A 19,391-nucleotide genomic window follows, 5' to 3' on the forward strand; every position below is an offset into this window, starting at 1 on the left:
AAATGCAGAGTTCCTCGGTAGTATAGTGGTGAGTATCTCCGCCTGTCACGCGGAAGACCGGGGTTCGATTCCCCGCCGGGGAGGACTTTTGTTACAAGCGCGAATAGATACAATCACCACGAATTCCTTTTTGATTTTCAATTTTTAAATATCTAAAATTATGTACAATAAATTAGTTATTGTTTTAACCAAATGCAGAGTTCCTCGGTAGTATAGTGGTGAGTATCTCCGCCTGTCACGCGGAAGACCGGGGTTCGATTCCCCGCCGGGGAGATCTTTTGATACAAGCCAGAATAGACACATTCACAACGAATTGCTTTTTGATTTTCAATTTTTAAATATCTAAAATTATGAATAATAAATTATTTATTGTTTTATCCAAATACAGAGTTCCTCGGTAGTATAGTGGTGAGTATCTCCGCCTGTCACGCGGAAGACCGGGGTTCGATTCCCCGCCGGGGAGGACTTTTGATACAAGCTCGAATAAATACATTCACAACGAATTGCTATTGATTTTCAATTTTTAAATATCTAAAATTATGAATAATAAATTATTTATTGTTTTATCCAAATACAGAGTTCCTCGGTAGTATAGTGGTGAGTATCTCCGCCTGTCACGCGGAAGACCGGGGTTCGATTCCCCGCCGGGGAGGACTTTTGATACAAGCGCGAATAGATACAATCACCACCAATTCCTTTTTGATTTTCAATTTTTAAATATCTAAAATTATGTACAATAAATTAGTTATTGTTTTAATCAAATGCAGAGTTCCTCGGTAGTATAGTGGTGAATATCACCACCTGTCACGCGGAAAACCGGGGTTCGATTCCCCGCCGGGGAGGACTTTTGATACAAGCGCGAATAGATGCATTCACAACGAATTGCTTTTTGATTTAAATTTTTGAAATATCTGAAATTATGTACAATAAATTACTCATTGTTTTAACCAAATGCAGAGTTCCTAGGTAGTATAGTGGTGAGTATCTCCGCCTGTCACGCGGAAGACCGGGGTTCGATTCCCCGCCGGGGAGGACTTTTGTTACAAGCGCGAATAGATACAATCACCACGAGTTCCTTTTTGATTTTCAATTTTTAAATATCTAAAATTATGTACAATAAATTAGTTATTGTTTTAACCAAATGCAGAGTTCCACGGTAGTATAGTGGTGAGTATCTCCGCCTGTCACGCGGAAGACCGGGGTTCGATTCCCCGCCGGGGAGATCTTTTGATACAAGCCAGAATAGACACATTCACAACGAATTGCTTTTTGATTTTCAATTTTTAAATATCTAAAATTATGAATAATAAATTATTTATTGTTTTATCCAAATACAGAGTTCCTCGGTAGTATAGTGGTGAGTATCTCCGCCTGTCACGCGGAAGACCGGGGTTCGATTCCCCGCCGGGGAGGACTTTTAATACAAGCACGAATAACGAATTTCTTTTTGATTTTCAATTTTTAAATATCTAAAATTATGTACAATGAAATAGTTATTGTTTTAACTAAATGCAGAGTTCCTCGTAAGTATAGTGGTGAGTATCTCCGCCTGTCACGGGGAACACCGGGGTTCGATTCCCCGCCGGGGAGGACTTTTGATACAAGCACTAATAACGAATTGCTTTTTTATTTAAATTTTTAAATATCTAAAATTATGTACAATAAATTAGTTATTGTTTTAACCAAATGCAGAGTTCCTCGGTAGTATAGTGGTGAGTATCTCCGCCTGTCACGCGGAAGACCGGGGTTCGATTCCCCGCCGGGGAGGACTTTTGATACAAGCGCGAATAGATGCATTCACAACGAATTGCTTTTTGATTTAAATTTTTGAAATATCTGAAATTATGTACAATAAATTACTCATTGTTTTAACCAAATGCAGAGTTCCTCGGTAGTATAGTGGTGAGTATCTCCGCCTGTCACGCGGAAGACCGGGGTTCGATTCCCCGCCGGGGAGGACTTTTGTTACAAGCGCGAATAGATACAATCACCACGAATTCCTTTTTGATTTTCAATTTTTAAATATCTAAAATTATGTACAATAAATTAGTTATTGTTTTAACCAAATGCAGAGTTCCTCGGTAGTATAGTGGTGAGTATCTCCGCCTGTCACGCGGAAGACCGGGGTTCGATTCCCCGCCGGGGAGATCTTTTGATACAAGCCAGAATAGACACATTCACAACGAATTGCTTTTTGATTTTCAATTTTTAAATATCTAAAATTATGTACAATGAAATAGTTATTGTTTTAACTAACTGCAGAGTTCCTCGGTAGTATAGTGGTGAGTATCTCCGCCTGTCACGCGGAAGACCGGGGTTCGATTCCCCGCCGGGGAGGACTTTTGATACAAGCGCGAATAGATGCATTCACAACGAATTGCTTTTTGATTTAAATTTTTGAAATATCTGAAATTATGTACAATAAATTACTCATTGTTTTAACCAAATGCAGAGTTCCTCGGTAGTATAGTGGTGAGTATCTCCGCCTGTCACGCGGAAGACCGGGGTTCGATTCCCCGCCGGGGAGGACTTTTGTTACAAGCGCGAATAGATACAATCACCACGAATTCCTTTTTGATTTTCAATTTTTAAATATCTAAAATTATGTACAATAAATTAGTTATTGTTTTAACCAAATGCAGAGTTCCTCGGTAGTATAGTGGTGAGTATCTCCGCCTGTCACGCGGAAGACCGGGGTTCGATTCCCCGCCGGGGAGATCTTTTGATACAAGCCAGAATAGACACATTCACAACGAATTGCTTTTTGATTTTCAATTTTTAAATATCTAAAATTATGAATAATAAATTATTTATTGTTTTATCCAAATACAGAGTTCCTCGGTAGTATAGTGGTGAGTATCTCCGCCTGTCACGCGGAAGACCGGGGTTCGATTCCCCGCCGGGGAGGACTTTTGATACAAGCTCGAATAAATACATTCACAACGAATTGCTATTGATTTTCAATTTTTAAATATCTAAAATTATGAATAATAAATTATTTATTGTTTTATCCAAATACAGAGTTCCTCGGTAGTATAGTGGTGAGTATCTCCGCCTGTCACGCGGAAGACCGGGGTTCGATTCCCCGCCGGGGAGGACTTTTGATACAAGCGCGAATAGATACAATCACCACCAATTCCTTTTTGATTTTCAATTTTTAAATATCTAAAATTATGTACAATAAATTAGTTATTGTTTTAATCAAATGCAGAGTTCCTCGGTAGTATAGTGGTGAGTATCTCCGCCTGTCACGCGGAAGACCGGGGTTCGATTCCCCGCCGAGGAGGACCTTTGATACAAGCTCGAATAAATACATTCACAACGAATTGCTTTTTGATTTTCAATTTTTAAATATCTAAAATTATGAATAATAAATTATTTATTGTTTTATCCAAATACAGAGTTCCTCGGTAGTATAGTGGTGAGTATCTCCGCCTGTCACGCGGAAGACCGGGGTTCGATTCCCCGCCGAGGAGGACCTTTGATACAAGCTCGAATAAATACATTCACAACGAATTGCTTTTTGATTTTCAATTTTTAAATATCTAAAATTATGTACAATGAAATAGTTATTGTTTTAACTAAATGCAGATTTCCTCGGTAGTATAGTGGTGAATATCACCACCTGTCACGCGGAAAACCGGGGTTCGATTCCCCGCCGGGGAGGACTTTTGATACAAGCGCGAATAGATGCATTCACAACGAATTGCTTTTTGATTTAAATTTTTGAAATATCTGAAATTATGTACAATAAATTACTCATTGTTTTAACCAAATGCAGAGTTCCTAGGTAGTATAGTGGTGAGTATCTCCGCCTGTCACGCGGAAGACCGGGGTTCGATTCCCCGCCGGGGAGGACTTTTGTTACAAGCGCGAATAGATACAATCACCACGAGTTCCTTTTTGATTTTCAATTTTTAAATATCTAAAATTATGTACAATAAATTAGTTATTGTTTTAACCAAATGCAGAGTTCCACGGTAGTATAGTGGTGAGTATCTCCGCCTGTCACGCGGAAGACCGGGGTTCGATTCCCCGCCGGGGAGATCTTTTGATACAAGCCAGAATAGACACATTCACAACGAATTGCTTTTTGATTTTCAATTTTTAAATATCTAAAATTATGAATAATAAATTATTTATTGTTTTATCCAAATACAGAGTTCCTCGGTAGTATAGTGGTGAGTATCTCCGCCTGTCACGCGGAAGACCGGGGTTCGATTCCCCGCCGGGGAGGACTTTTGATACAAGCTCAAATAAATACATTCACAACGAATTGCTATTGATTTTCAATTTTTAAATATCTAAAATTATGAATAATAAATTATTTATTGTTTTATCCAAATACAGAGTTCCTCGGTAGTATAGTGGTGAGTATCTCCGCCTGTCACGCGGAAGACCGGGGTTCGATTCCCCGCCGGGGAGGACTTTTGATACAAGCGCGAATAGATACAATCACCACCAATTCCTTTTTGATTTTCAATTTTTAAATATCTAAAATTATGTACAATAAATTAGTTCTTGTTTTAACCAAATGCAGAGTTCCTCGGTAGTATAGTGGTATCTCCGCCTGTCACGCGGAAGACCGGGGTTCGATTCCCCGTCGGGGAGATATTTTGATACAAGCCAGAAAAGACACATTCACAACGAAATGCTTTTTGATTTTTAATTTTAGACTTCGTGGCTTGTTGGAGCGTAAACACGTATAAATCAAGTTATCGCGGTTTACTTTATTTTGCACTTTTTGTCACACCAATTACTACACTGGTACTATATTATTTCATCGGCTGGATTTTGTCAACACCAGAAGTATGTTTTATTGATTGAGTTTAATAACCAGTACTTTGTGGTTTTTCGAGACGTTGTTACTGTCACAGCGCCGTGAGGAGCTAGGGTGTGTATAGTTTAACACAATAAGTACCGGTTTTGCGAAATCGAACCCTTTTGCTATGAGGAATAACAGTGCTGATAATTATTACAATGCATCGGTTATACTGAAAGCTATCGCAACGGATATTGGGAAAGAAAATATAATGGGATGTGCGAAGACCCAAGGACAGTGGATAGTTACTCTGAGAAATAAGGATGACGTCAAACTACTTCAGGAAACAGGATTGAAGGTAGGAGAAGATCTTGTATATATTTTGGGAGCCAGAAAAGATAAAGTCACAACGAATTGGTCTATGATTTTCAATTATAAAATATCTTAACTTATGTAAAATAAATTAGTTATTATTTTAACCAAATGCAGAGTTCCTCGGTAGTATAGTGGTGAGTATCTCCGCCTGTCACGCGGAAGACAGGGGTTCGATACCCCGCCGGGGAGGTCTTTTGATACAAGGCTGAATAGATACAATCACAACGAATTGCTTTTTGATTTTCAATTTTAAAATATCTGAATTATGTATAACAACTTAGTTACTATTTAGTAGGCTCGCCCAAAAAAATGAGGGTCGTCAAAAATATCTTACGAAACAGAAATTGCTGTTTGTGAGAGAAAAGTCTTGAACATATATTACAGAAATTATTTAAAGGTTGCAAAATATATCACCATTTGCACTAAGTAACCTTACTCATTTTCAAAGTTATCTCCCCAAGTAGGGGAGGGAGATAACTCCTTTTCCTACATATCTTCTCTAGTCCAGAGCATCCGCCACTTGGGGGTCGCCAAGACCCCCAATAAAATGAAGTTGCAAATTTGGGCTGGCCAAGGCAAAAAGTTTGAATACCGGAAGTAGCAATGATATGGTATAGTAAGTAAATAGACGCCACGCAGTTACAAAAAAAAAACCGTTTTGAACACGTTTGCAGGACAGAGGAAAATATATACAAAAACGGTTAAAGAAAGACACGCGCATACTCGCTCTACAAATACCTTCTTTGGGTATAATGTGATCAGTTTTTACTCTGACAGCTTACACATAATGTTGTTCTTAGTCAAAGCGCACAGCACCAACGTGTAAGCCGTAATAACGTAAAACATTTGTAGCTTCTGTCCACATGCGTGTTGAGCCCTTAGAATAACACCACAAAGAGAAAGAGAGAGAGAAAGAGGGGTGGAGAGAGAACCGTAGCACCACCCCGATACGTCACAAACACCGTCACAAACACCGTCACAAACACGTAAGGAAAGGACGCACATTTCTTGTGGGTTTTTTTTTTTCAAATTACTTACGTTCTCGACTTTTCTTTGTAAAGATTCCTGAGCTTTGGTCATTTCATCCTTTAAATCTTCAATTTCAAATCGAGATTCATCCAACTGCATATGTAGAGAGAGTTAGTGAAAGGGATGGGTCACGTGGTACATGTTAGAATGGGTATACTCTACGAAAGGGTTAATGTTATTAGTGAATTCAAACATTCTTTCAAATGCAGGCAACGAGCAGTATACATACAGATATCATGAACGGATATATATAAATGACAACATTAGGCCCATACCGGGATATATGAAATATGATCGAAAAGTTATACATAATTCAATGTGAATAATTTGTCTTCGTCGATAATACTTCAATGAAGGAATGTATTTAGATAGCAAACAAGCCCTTTGGAATGATTGAGAGTATACAAGAGCAGAATAGGATGGACATTCCCGAGTTTGAGAAGTTGATATTGAAGAATCAGAGAATTGATTAGTTATCGATTACGAAAAGGGTAATTATATTGCTTTATGTTAATTACATAATAATGGCATATACCGTTAGAGTACCAACTAATGACTATTAGTTGAAATGTGGTTCATAGCATAAATGGTCCTTAAAAATTACGCTTCCGTCATAGATCGACGTACATCGAGAGTCCGTCGACGTCACTAACTTATGACGTACCTCTGCCGTCTATTGACGACGTCGTTAAAACGTTGATACGAGTAAGAAATATCGTACACCATAAATGGGAATTCAAATTTGATACAAGGTACATAAAACTTTCTTGCATTTTTCAATGCCGGTAAAGAGCGAATCGATTTCTATGTAGAGAGCAATTGAAGATCAATTACTTAGGTTTTGGCAAAGCAATTATTTTTTTTGGGGGGGGGGGGAGAGATATGCTCAGAGGTTAATAAGTAAATACTCTAAAATATGCAAGTTTTCTTAAACTAAAGTAACAGGAAGTACAATATAATTTACAGACGCTATATAAATGCATGTTTAACGTGTTATTGCACCATAGCACGAAGTACACACGAGAAGCATATATTGTCCCATGAAGTGATAAGCATGTTGAGACGGAAATAGTAGCAGATAGTCCATTAAGCTATATATATATCTATTCCACGACAAATTAAAACAACAACACAATAACACTGGCACCGTTTTAATTAAACTTCCGAGGCATACGGCTTGATACATTACAAAATGTTTAAATAGAATTGATTAAAGGAGTATAACTGATTGAAAGCTGTTAAGGAATGGACAGTGAGTGAAATCAATGAAAATAATCACAAACACGAAAGGGAACATGAACCAAGACACCAGTATGGATGCAACCTGCGTGGATATGTATCATAGCGCATTAATAAAGCATAGGAAAGGACTCGACCAGACCAGAAGAAATGCGCATAAGTATTGAGGTCAGACATTTAAGTTTAAATATAAATGGGTTATGTTCTGTATCCATGACTCGGTAAAACTGATTTGTAATCTAGAACTCATTTATCAATAGTTCACTCGATGAGAAGAAACTGTTGGAATTACATACGTGATATAGAACTTCCGTGGTATATTTACCATTGATTCAGGTGCGTATAATGCATGGTAGGATCCATTAAGTTTTGTAACTTAGGCTGTTTCAATAGCCACGAAAGAAGGACTGATTAGATATCGCACCGATGGAATCGCGAAAGACGCACATGAAATAGCGACTTTCATGCAAAACAGAACAAACTATTCGTAACACGTTGGTATAGGAAACAACACCTGTAACTATGTGACTCTATGGTTAATTTTGCGGTATAGGATATGACGCAGATAACACATTACAGTGGTAGGATACAGATCGCTTTATAATTAAGGTCGAGAATACCTCAACATCCGTACATAACTAACCAAGGCAATGTCGTCTGATTGTAATTGTATTCTTTAGGTAAGTCAAAACTAGTAAGAGTTTTTACTTTTTCTGTGGATATATATTTACCGTAAAGCACAAAATATTACCGAAATGTCCTTTAGACGAGAACATCCTTTCAAAAATACCTTACTTTTCTTTCTATAAATTGAATACGATCACTGACTGCAAAGTGTGAAACATTACGCTATTTCATGGGTGCAGTATTACATGGATAGAGTAAAGTGACTCGGTAGCATGCATGTTCTATTGTTTCTCAAAATGTGATCACGCGAACATGCCGCTGAAATTATTCAAGTTCAAGACAAAACATACGAGCAAACTGGTTCTGAATTTCAATCGAAAAAAGGCTGGATGTCCATGCAGCATAAAGAAGGTTAAAGTATTACATTTTAGAAGAAACCTCTCCCACTTATAGTTTTAGTTCTGTTTCCTTAACCCCGTGTAACGAAAGGTTAATATGCTCGAGGAGGAGAGAAACGTGTAACTGTCGTTAGTTATAAATTCAGTTTGCTACCAGGGTCAGAGGTCTGAATAGACAAAATTGTACGCTCTTCCACTTTACTGGGGAATGGACGAGTGGCATTAACAAGAAATCATCAATGTTACTGTTCAATTTGAACCAGTCTAATGTACTCTTCAAGCCATGCAATGTTAACTGTAAGTAAACATCAACATAATGTGTATAATTTGCCACGTAACGCTATACGGTAAAATGTCGTGCTGCCCCATGACTTCAGCGATGTGTATATTAGCCTTTACAAGTTACAGAATAGTGCATGTCTATTGGGGTGATCAAATTCAGGTTTGTGATGTTGTGCTGCGCGTGTACTATGCATTACATTATTAAATCACTCTCTAGTGTCGCTACCGCTATGTTCGCCTGCATCATGCTCTTATGGACCTAGATATACAACATTAATATGAAAAGAAGACTCAATCTATCTTCCATTGATCTGAACCACCGTATAATTTTTGCTCATGAGCTCATATGAGCTAGTTCTTTCTTTTATCTACAAAATAGCTATAAGCCAACTAAACTGCTTCGAGCGAGTAGTTGTTATTATTATTAATTATTATTATTATTAATACATGATTGGATAAGCCAGTGGGCGCGCCTTCCAATTAAAAAAAAAATACATGAATGTTCCTCACGCGAGATTCTGATACACACTGTAATCACTGTGTACAAATACCGTAGGCTCCAACATGAGATGTATATAACTTATAGACATAATGTAGAGAAGGAGATGTCGTCAAACTCACCTCAAAGCTGAGCAACTCTTTTTCACATTCATCTCCGGAGGGGCTCATAAGTTGTTGACATGTTTGATTCAGAGTTCGGTCCACTGCCTCTCGTTGTAGCGATGATACACGAAGTCGCTCCATCGCCAGTTCGTGCTCCAGGCTGATGACACGTTCGTTGAATATCTTCTGTTTTGCAAGAAATGAAGAGAGATTTTTAGGTTACAAAGATATATCCATTGGTTTTCACCTCTTGGCTTTTTTGTTATTTTCTCGTGTGATTATTACTTGCAAGATATTGAAAAACATGAAACAGAAAGAGGACAGAAGGAATATTTCTAAAGGTATAGGTGGAATCTGAAACCCGAAAATAATAAGCAGAATAATGTAAAAAAAAAATGAAAAAGAAGAAGATAGTAAATACTGCACCTTCATGAAAAATAAGAATGCAAAAATACATTGTGGTTTCGATGATGTAACATGAGCAGTTTTCTTCCTGAATCTGACGTAACGTATAGTGAGGGTGTACATGTATACAAGGGTTTCACAATTTGACATATGATGAGCCCAAATGACCTTTCACCTCCACCAAAAACAATAAGCTTCTTTAATTCAATGTGGTACTTCTACGCACTAAATTAGAGGTCGGCCCAAACTTCCAGTATTGAGATATCGTGATTACAAGGTTTTCACAATTTGTCACCTGGTGAACCCAAATGACCTTTACCCTCCACCACAAACTATAGGCTTCTTTTACACAATGTGGTACTCCTATAAACCAAATATGAGGTCTGCCCATGATTCCATTCTTGAGATATCGTGTTTACGAGGTTTTTACAATTTGACCCCTGGTGACCCCAAATGACCTTTGACCTCCACCAAAAACGGTAGGCTTATTGTACTCCATGTAGTACTTCTACACTCTAACTATGAAGTTGGTCTGACCTTCCCGTCTTGAGAAATCGTGTTACAAGATTTTCACAATTTTACACCTTGTGACCCCAATTGACCTTTGACCTCCACCAAAAACAATAGGCTTCTTGTACTCCTTGTGGTACTTCTACACTCTGAAACCAAAGCCATGTTCAGTTTGATGAGAACCGCTTGTTTATTGCTTCAATTTACAAACATCTTCTTCGACCAATACAGTGTAAGTATACACCAATGGTCAGTTTAATTTTGTACTTGCTTCGTACATACCTCGACCTCTAACGCTTGCTTCTCCGGTGAGTTTTCTTTCTTATCGACGAAAACGTCATCGGAAACACTATCCTCGCCAGACTTCCCTTCCGAGGAACCGGCACACAGTCTCTTTAAGTGACCCTGCCAAGGAAGGAAAGGATATATTAACCAGCTATAATAAGCGAAGCAAGAATTAGCAAACGAAAACAATCTCAAGTTATTTCATTTCTTCTACCATTTAACTACTATAACATTACTCTATAAACATGAGTCATGTAGTGCATTAGTCATGTATTGCATTAGTCATGTAATGTATCGGTCATGTTGTGTAGCAGTCATGTGGTGCATTAGTCATATAGTGCAATAGTCATGTGGTGTATTAGTCATGTAGTGCATTCGTCATGTAGTGTATTAGTCATGTAGTGTATTAGTCTAGTAGTGCATCAGTCATGCAGTCATTAGTCATGCAGTCAAGTAGTGTATTAGTCATGTAATGTATCATTCATGTAGTGTATTAGTCATGTAGTGTATCAGTCATGTAGTCATTAGTCATATAGTGCATTCGAGATATTCATTTCAATGGATAAGTTTTAACGGTCCTCTATACATCTGTAACACTTAGTAAAACATACATTTACCAAACTTGGTTAACGTATATTACATTCATATACAATAATAGGTATTTTATTATTGTTATATTTACCTGCATGGACTCGGCTCTTTCCTTCACTATTTTTAACTGCTGTTCCAGAACTTCTTTCTTATATTCAATCTCTGATAATTTCCGTCGAAAGTCTTGCTCTCTTGATTCAGCTTCGAGATGAAGTTTCTCATAGTTGTCCCTGAGTTGTTGGAATTCCTGGATCTGTTGTGTTTCAGATATTTCTTTACTCCGTAATATGGTCAGTAGATCACCTGACAAGACAAAACAAAAATAAAGATTGAAGAACAAGTTATGTACGTACTGATATAAGCCGACGAAATTTCCAAACCAGGATTTTTTAAACTATAGCTAAAATGCGTAGTTCTAGGATTTTGTTATTTTGTTTATTGAATTGTCAATTAATGCTTACGACAAATAGTTGTTTCTCATAATAGTGAATGGGTAATTAAGATGCCAAGCAGAATAATTAAACATACTTGTTGCACAGGGTGATTTTTTGTCTCTCGGATGAATCACTTCTGGCGAGTCATTAACGGGGAACATGGATCAAGAATTTACTTCCCAAACGAAAGGACTACAAACGCACGTGTTATACACGTGTTATTACAAATCTTTCATTAACACAGTATCCCACGTGGTCTAGTGGTTAGGAATCGATATCGATTTCCGGGGAGGGAAGTACACTGATGCATGGGTACTTTTCTCACTTGTTCCTTTTCGCTACAGACATTTTTTAACTGACATGAAAATAAGTCAATTAATGGGAAGGAAAATTATTCCGGAAAAGGGGGACCACAAGTGATGTCCGGGTCCCAACCTTCCCATTGGTCAGCCACGTCTTCGTATGTATATATATATATATATATATATATATATATATATATATATATATATATATATATATATTAAACTACTTTCTATTATGTGATTATGTAAGTTACAATATGTACGCATCAGTCAGCACATGTACGGAGGCTGATTGCACTCTCACGCACCTCACATAAAGATAATAAACTACTTCCCGTTATGTTTTGATTACTAATGACTCCACGGTGCATCTTAATGACGCGTTAAGTCGTCCTTACTACATTATAGTCACATCTTAACACAATCAACATTTTGTTAAGTCTTCTAGCAGGCAACTGAGAAAAAGTATTAGTGTTGTTTTTAAACGGTGAAAACTTATAAAAAATATTTAGATATGTGAAGAAGCTGCACGACTGTATAGCCCACCCCATAAATCATTTCTGTCAGAAATGAGGTGTTTAGAAAGGATATAACATTGATACAAGGCCACAGCGTTATGTAATGGGAATTTATGTCTTTTATTGTATGCAAGACTTGTAACACGAGTACAGCAACATGATTACGAGTACAAGTTGAATCCCCCTCGTAATGAGTAAGAGTACAAGGCTCTAGCCACGAGTACTAAATCTTGCACTAGTATCTATAGATATCCTAATGCCCAGAGTACGGGTACAACTACATGATTTCGAGAACCTGTAGTACAAAAGGGCAAGTACAAGTATACTGGTTAACTAAGATGGAATATGAGAACGAATAAACGGTCTCACCAAGTTTATGATCCACATTTGCTCATATTTGCATTAAAGCATAGTTATACCCAAGTGCGTTCTAACAGAGATACTAGACGTTTTCACAGCATTTAAGATTTGCAAATGCACATTACAAGAAGCATTGGCACCAGTATCATATCGCCACGGCGACCTCTCTGTCGATATTTTCCATAAATAGAACATGACTCAACATCATCAACAGACGTATATGTTATACCTGAAAATATTGACAATAAACTTGAAAAATGTTAGCACGGTGATGAGACACCAAATTCTTTCCTCGAAGAAATCCTAGGGATTGATTTCGTATACCGCGTGATATGACGCCACAGATATGATATGAAACAATATGATATGCATATTGCACAACTATTAACGCGCCAGTCGATAGCTCTGTGTCAGCACGATATAATGTTACTGCCGCTATGTGAACAGATATTACGACGCGATTGGAACACATCAAACTTTGTCGATTAAAGGAGACATCCAATGTAAAACATTACTCCATTAATTTTAAAATCAAGTTCCCAACTTTGTGGAAATTTTACGTGGAAAGCCGTGTTAGCCTAAAACATGCCATGAAAATGATAACTGGCCCTTTTTCAATTTAGTCGCTTTTGGTTTGACTCTTCGAGTAGTTTTTAAATTAGCATTAAACTGTACATTGAAAAGTTAACAAACTTAATCGAAATTACGTGGAACACTTGTATTATCGTATCTCTTTATGAAAACTTACTTCTGCTATCATAATAGTAAAACTTGTCGGCCAAGTACTCCCTTTACCTATCGCATTATATTTGAGATTTGCTCCATAGAGTTAAATCTGAATATAATCCTAAAATAACAACACGTCAACCAAACGACTACGTCACTCACCATTTCCACACTAGTGTTAATGACTATTATATAGCCTACACTGTGAAAAGAGTAATAGGTTAGATCGAGATGCCCTTTAACTTAACCGACGTACAATGACCGCGAAAGCGGCGACATCTGTTCCCTGCTCAACCTTCGTCCTTCAAGTCAATAAACAATAAGGAATGTCAGATGCATAGCAGGGGGGTGTAGAGGAACAAGAGGAAACAAAAGGGAGGAAGTCTTATATTAATTAACCATGATGCTATCTTATGAAGATGGTCATTAGTGACGTCATGCAAAGCATGCTGGGAAATTTTTGAAATTTTAAGCGGGGGATAGGTATGAGCGGTGAGCAATGATGAGAGAAATTTGATGAGTATAGAGGGCGCGATTGTTGAAGGGTGTGAAGATGATACATCAGTGTGGGATTTTTATTATTATTATTTATTGCCTCGGATTATAATTTAATAGAGATGTATGGGACGAATCTAGTGCGAGGTCACGTGAAACAATAGTCTAATATATATTTGAGATGTTTGTAAGTAGAGGTTAAATACATTAGCAGCTCAATGAATAATAATTTATGTTAAAATTTTCCAATCTATGATTACATAAGAAATTAATTTTGAATTGGAATATTTGGGGTAACAATCTTTGTTGCCATGGATCTATCTATATTTGCACGTATATATGATGTGTTGTTATCAGTTTTATTAGCTACAAATGGACAAATGTGAAAACAAAACGTTGCTATAGTGACATACTGCGTCTAACATCTGAACGAACTTTTGTGAACATTTGTTTGACAAGTAATACTTCTAATTAAAACTGAACACAAAAGCTTAATGAAAACAATGGGAAAACTCACGTAATTCTGTAAACCAGAAAGACCTAACCAATTATGGTAACATCCATTTACATTAATATGTACATAGTGTATATACACAAATGAAAAAAGAACTAAAAGGACGCTAGTAGAGTAGGGGTGAGCAGGGAGGAACTGTACTCTACCAAAGCATATTGAAACTTAGAGGCAAAAGTTGGGGGATGAAGGGGGGGGGGGCGGTGGTTGGAAGATCAGTGATGACAACACCCTGTTTTGCACATGGCGCATCAGTGTATATCACAATTAAATAATTTATTATAAACTATGTATTCAAATTCATACATTTTACATATTTTTGTAGACAGTATATTTCGTTTGAATTTAGTTTGAAAATAGGTTTGATTTTTTTTTAAATTTTGTGGAATATTTATTAGAAATAACTAGATCAAAAACACGTGGTTCAACTTTTCAGTGATATAGACGGGTTCAACCCTTATATATGATAACCGTCAACCTATGATCGTTTTCTCCCCTTTTATTTATATTTTTGCTTTTTATGGTTAGTCAAACGAAAGCTTGACATGAACTGACGAGAGTCCCATTCTCTAACAATATAGATTATAATCAGTCAATTTTGACAGACAGGAAGAAGGCTGTTTCTTTAAAAGCGAATTATTCCGTCGTATTCTTAATGCTGGGCCCACAAGAGGTTGTCCTTTTCCTTTTCTACTTAATCTGATTTTCATTATCATCATCTTAAGATTTAGAGATGGATTCTTGCATCCTCATCTATTCCTTAAGATGAAGATTACTTTCTCTTCAACTGTATTCGTCCTTGTAAACTACGAACTACATTTCCTGCCATACGTTTTGGTAAGGCTGGGTTATCATGTGCAATCTTCACTATTAACAATGAGAACTCACTCCTTAAGTATTCAAAAGGGTGTAATTTTCGAGTCAATTTCTCTCTCTTATCCAAAACTGATTTCGGGGATCTTTTTAACCCTGAAGGTAATACTATATTGTCACACTGACATGTAGACAAATTTGTAAACAACAAAACTGTTTTCAGAAAGATTTTTAAAAAATATGCAAAAAACGACGTCCTGAATTGGGTTATCATAATTATTGTGGACACTTTCAAGGTTGTCAATATTAGGAATAAAGAGCGTGACCAGAAGTAGTGATTTATAGGGACAGATTAGAGGAGAGTGAAATATGGAACAAGTAAAAAATGAAAGAATAAAGAAAGCAGAGGTGAAAAGAAGGGTAACAGGTTTGAAACAGCAACGTTGTTCATACAAAAGAAAGAAAAGATGGACGCATATAGATATGCGGTAATATATATGTAAAGAAAGCCTTTGCAGATGTGCTATATAGTTTGAAAAATCTCAGTTCGAAAAAAAACCCCGAGAATTCACTTTTTGAGACTGTCAACAAAGATGACATTTTCATGGAGCAAATTTTCATTCTTTTCTGTGGGCCCAATCTTGCAAAGTTAGTACTCACGTGGAGTGTAAATACTATACAGTGGGTTAACGCTAAAATTGGGCACGCCCTCTAATTTTGGAAAAAGACAAGCTCACAGCTACAAAAGAGGCAGCATTGTGAACACTCTCAAAAAGTGAGTTCTCACCCTTTTTTTCTAACTTGAGAGATCAGAAATAGCTTGAAAAAACTTGATAAAATGAAATAAGATTGTAATAATGAGGGCCATAATGTAACATATGTATGATTTAGATACGAACTTTTCGTCACAGGTACAGGACAGATGACGTCAGACGACAATATACACTGCACTTACGTTACGTATTGTACGTTAGTCTTCATCTTACGTGCAACCACAGTATTCATGTTTGGAGAGATATGCAGAATTTGAAACCTTATTATCCATGTTTAGATAGATATGCAGAATTTGCAACCTTATTATCCATGATTCGATAGATATGCAGAATTTGATATAAGCTGGATAGGTAAACACCCAATACGGGTAAGTTAATTGTACCAAACCTGTATCAGTGACATGCAAATTTACACAAACCATCGTACCAATCTTTGGAGGCTGTAAACGGATAACGAACGAAGTCTTATAGGTATGAAGCGTAATGCACTGTAGAACATGTGAAACATACATTGGTCCAATTCCCATCTTGATATAGCTTGTTCCCTTGTTGATGTCATTGATTAAGAAAACATAAAATATAATTTTGATGCGTTGTCATAGAAAGACAACAAAACAAGCCGTCTTTGTTTTCTATGTATTTCACTCAACCAGTTTAGCACAACTCCACAGTTGAAATCCGTTGAATTTTGATGACGTCATATGATCATACCTTAAATTATTATAATCATGTCGACCTTAAAAGCAAATCAATATCAGTCGTTGATGCACGACCGTGTACATTATCACAGATTATTGCACAATGCACTCATCCAAGTTAAGCGACATAAACTGCAGATCTCATCAAAATAAAATTGTTACGTAGCTGGAAATTGGATCAATGCGGTTCGTTCCACGTGCTCTCCATTGCATAACTCAAAACTCCGATATAACATAATAGACAAGGACTGCTTTAAGGTTAGGTCTATGTAAGAACCTAAGTAACACTAACAAAGGGATCACTTCATAAACAACAGTAATATACCATATGATTGCGAGCTAAAATTCGGCTAAGATTGTGGCTAAGATAGTTCACTGTACACATCTGACAAAGCTCTAGGTTGCTTTTGATCTCCAGGGAAATTCAAACTAAAGTAAGGTTCAAACTAAAAATGACTACAACGGCAAGAACGAGATAATAATGATAATCATAAGAATAATAATTGAACGGTTGAATAGTAATCGTATGAATAAAATTAAGAAGGGAACAAGTTCCCATAGCAATTTAATAAAAGAGAAAGGTAAAATATATCAGGGAATATTGAGAAACTACAACTACCAAGGTGAACTCATTGCAAAAGTAGATACTGTACCGTAGCACCAATGACAATAGTAAATGAAAGCTCAATATTTTGGCAAACATTTCGGCAAAAAGCATATGATTTTACTCTTACTTTATCTTTATATATGTTTCTATTCCCATAACGAAATATCTAATTATACCATATACGGTAATAATATATCAACAAAACAAACAAGGATGTACATTCTTTGCGATGTCACGAATCATTTCAAAGAATAGGCTTTACCTTGGAACGCCGAAAGGGTCAGAAACATTTAACAATTTAGTTGGGTGACTAGATAACTATGTGAACACACTAAACCCAACAGGTTTCGACAATTCAGTAATTGAACTGGGATTGATGTAATTTTGAGCCTATACCTGGTAACGTCAAACTCTAAATGGTATGTCACACCTTTTTATTTAATTATTTTTTTGAAATTAATTATTTTTATTGAAAGTTCACTTTTTCCGGGTGAAATCGAAATATTGTTTCACGTCAACATAAGTATAATTAGACAGCAACCTCAGGCAGAACCATTTTTCTATATGTGTTTTTCATTTTAGTGCTTTTTTTTATCCCCCACAACTTACGACATGGTATCTTCCTTTCTTGCACGACATTAACTGAGCGATTTAAGGAAAGCAACGATTTGTCACATTACACATATATGACTAAGTAATTATCTGAACACTAAAGCTCGACAAGGTTGCCCAACAAGTGAATTTACATCTCCTAACAATATAATAACAAAGTAATGATATATGATTTGAACACGTGTTTTGTTGTTGAGATGGGAGAGGTGACGGTTTCTAGGGCCCACACAACTAGCTGAGTTCAATGGCATAGGTCAACGCAGTATGACGTCATATATCAAGCCGCTAACATAAGTCGAAGAGGGGATTACATATTTAGATGTTCGATAAAGTGTTGCTGCATACATGCACTAAGTAGCAAATACATCCTATACTGCACTGTTAATTAAAACTACTGCTAAGTCGGTAACTATGGCTATCCTATCGTATATCCTAGCCTAACCAGATTGCTGGAATAAGACTCCTGAACACGTCATATTGACTCAAATTCAGTTGCTTTTTTAAACATTTAGCTGCCAGTATATTTTATGTGTGCTAACTGTAAGCCTAAACTCCACCGAGCATCCACCATCCGACTCAACAGCTGTGTAATCCATCTTCTAACATAAGTATTGTTGAGATTGTTGTAAGTAAACTTGACATACCACTTAACACTGAACTTATTTATATACGTGTGTCAATGACACGGTCTGGAATTGGCGAAATATTTCAAACGGACGTCAGTTCCACTTGGCCTAACAATGTTCCATTCTTCATTACTGTTGTGAATCACGATTCGGCAGGATATGATTTACATCGTATTAATTTATAAGGTTTCCGCACATAATGAGGTGGAAACGATGTTAAAACAACGATCGGATTGTTTAAAAGGCTTGCATGCATTAAGGCGTTGGCAGTGAGTCAACTAATGGATTATATTAAGTACCGGATGAGATCAACGTTTGAGGAAGAACTCATATTAAATTACACTTCACAAAGGATCTTGTATCCTTTGCCCAAAGTGAAATTGGATTTTAATCAAAAAAATTCTTAAGACGGATTAATTAAGTCTCAAGATGAACAACTTCATTTGACTACGCAAATAAAACATACGATGTATAATCTTGACATTTTAAGAAGAAACGACTGCTATAAAATTTCTGCAAATCCAATCACAACAAATCAAATTTTTCAAAGGCACTATGCGTTTTACGCGCGAAATTTATAGAACAAATTAAGAAAGTAAGAAATAGGATGCTAGCTATGGGAGTTCAAGGCGAGTTTATCAACTGCAATTGCTGTGTGCGATTAAAACTTTGTGAATGATTGCCCATCGATTTGAAAGACAAGACATGGAAGAAATTAAGAAAAGAAGAAAAATAGATACACCTGCACAGTTTAGAGTCAGTAAACTCTCTATAGGTTAACCTGCACGATAGATAACCTTTTCACTT

The 19,391-nt window shown here is 36.7% G+C and overlaps 1 protein-coding gene and 21 non-coding genes across 31 annotated transcripts in view; 21 read left to right on the forward strand and 1 right to left on the reverse strand.

The window, feature by feature from the left end:
* LOC139984048 (uncharacterized) overlaps positions 1–19,391 on the reverse strand; it is a 99,770-nt gene that overhangs the window by 31,735 nt on the left and 48,644 nt on the right. For 9 of the 10 annotated variants that reach the window (XR_011798915.1, XM_071997705.1, XM_071997707.1 and 6 more), the window contains 4 exons: positions 11,198–11,409; positions 10,513–10,635; positions 9,334–9,501; positions 6,176–6,259 (listed from right to left, as the gene is read on the reverse strand). Coding sequence is in view for 9 of the 10 variants with exons in the window: in XM_071997705.1 (XP_071853806.1) it covers positions 6,176–6,259; positions 9,334–9,501; positions 10,513–10,635; positions 11,198–11,409 (587 nt within the window). In the remaining variant the exon portion in view is untranslated. The remainder of the gene's footprint in view (positions 1–6,175; positions 6,260–9,333; positions 9,502–10,512; positions 10,636–11,197; positions 11,410–19,391) is intronic. The other variant, XM_071997711.1, reaches the window with a different exon arrangement.
* On the forward strand, positions 12–83 carry Trnad-guc (transfer RNA aspartic acid (anticodon GUC)). Its single transcript has one exon. It is a non-coding gene; the product is annotated as a tRNA-Asp (tRNA).
* Positions 202–273, forward strand: Trnad-guc (transfer RNA aspartic acid (anticodon GUC)). Its single transcript has one exon. It is a non-coding gene; the product is annotated as a tRNA-Asp (tRNA).
* Positions 392–463, forward strand: Trnad-guc (transfer RNA aspartic acid (anticodon GUC)). The gene has a single exon. It is a non-coding gene; the product is annotated as a tRNA-Asp (tRNA).
* Trnad-guc (transfer RNA aspartic acid (anticodon GUC)) lies at positions 581–652 on the forward strand. The gene has a single exon. It is a non-coding gene; the product is annotated as a tRNA-Asp (tRNA).
* Positions 961–1,032, forward strand: Trnad-guc (transfer RNA aspartic acid (anticodon GUC)). Its single transcript has one exon. It is a non-coding gene; the product is annotated as a tRNA-Asp (tRNA).
* On the forward strand, positions 1,151–1,222 carry Trnad-guc (transfer RNA aspartic acid (anticodon GUC)). Its single transcript has one exon. It is a non-coding gene; the product is annotated as a tRNA-Asp (tRNA).
* Positions 1,341–1,412, forward strand: Trnad-guc (transfer RNA aspartic acid (anticodon GUC)). The gene has a single exon. It is a non-coding gene; the product is annotated as a tRNA-Asp (tRNA).
* Trnad-guc (transfer RNA aspartic acid (anticodon GUC)) lies at positions 1,696–1,767 on the forward strand. Its single transcript has one exon. It is a non-coding gene; the product is annotated as a tRNA-Asp (tRNA).
* Trnad-guc (transfer RNA aspartic acid (anticodon GUC)) lies at positions 1,886–1,957 on the forward strand. The gene has a single exon. It is a non-coding gene; the product is annotated as a tRNA-Asp (tRNA).
* Positions 2,076–2,147, forward strand: Trnad-guc (transfer RNA aspartic acid (anticodon GUC)). The gene has a single exon. It is a non-coding gene; the product is annotated as a tRNA-Asp (tRNA).
* On the forward strand, positions 2,266–2,337 carry Trnad-guc (transfer RNA aspartic acid (anticodon GUC)). The gene has a single exon. It is a non-coding gene; the product is annotated as a tRNA-Asp (tRNA).
* Trnad-guc (transfer RNA aspartic acid (anticodon GUC)) lies at positions 2,456–2,527 on the forward strand. The gene has a single exon. It is a non-coding gene; the product is annotated as a tRNA-Asp (tRNA).
* Positions 2,646–2,717, forward strand: Trnad-guc (transfer RNA aspartic acid (anticodon GUC)). Its single transcript has one exon. It is a non-coding gene; the product is annotated as a tRNA-Asp (tRNA).
* On the forward strand, positions 2,836–2,907 carry Trnad-guc (transfer RNA aspartic acid (anticodon GUC)). The gene has a single exon. It is a non-coding gene; the product is annotated as a tRNA-Asp (tRNA).
* On the forward strand, positions 3,025–3,096 carry Trnad-guc (transfer RNA aspartic acid (anticodon GUC)). The gene has a single exon. It is a non-coding gene; the product is annotated as a tRNA-Asp (tRNA).
* On the forward strand, positions 3,215–3,286 carry Trnad-guc (transfer RNA aspartic acid (anticodon GUC)). Its single transcript has one exon. It is a non-coding gene; the product is annotated as a tRNA-Asp (tRNA).
* Positions 3,405–3,476, forward strand: Trnad-guc (transfer RNA aspartic acid (anticodon GUC)). The gene has a single exon. It is a non-coding gene; the product is annotated as a tRNA-Asp (tRNA).
* Positions 3,785–3,856, forward strand: Trnad-guc (transfer RNA aspartic acid (anticodon GUC)). The gene has a single exon. It is a non-coding gene; the product is annotated as a tRNA-Asp (tRNA).
* On the forward strand, positions 3,975–4,046 carry Trnad-guc (transfer RNA aspartic acid (anticodon GUC)). Its single transcript has one exon. It is a non-coding gene; the product is annotated as a tRNA-Asp (tRNA).
* Trnad-guc (transfer RNA aspartic acid (anticodon GUC)) lies at positions 4,165–4,236 on the forward strand. Its single transcript has one exon. It is a non-coding gene; the product is annotated as a tRNA-Asp (tRNA).
* Positions 4,354–4,425, forward strand: Trnad-guc (transfer RNA aspartic acid (anticodon GUC)). The gene has a single exon. It is a non-coding gene; the product is annotated as a tRNA-Asp (tRNA).

The sequence above is a fragment of the Apostichopus japonicus genome, chromosome 17, assembly GCF_037975245.1.
Source record: "Apostichopus japonicus isolate 1M-3 chromosome 17, ASM3797524v1, whole genome shotgun sequence".
Classification (NCBI taxonomy): Eukaryota; Metazoa; Echinodermata; class Holothuroidea; order Aspidochirotida; family Stichopodidae; genus Apostichopus; species Apostichopus japonicus.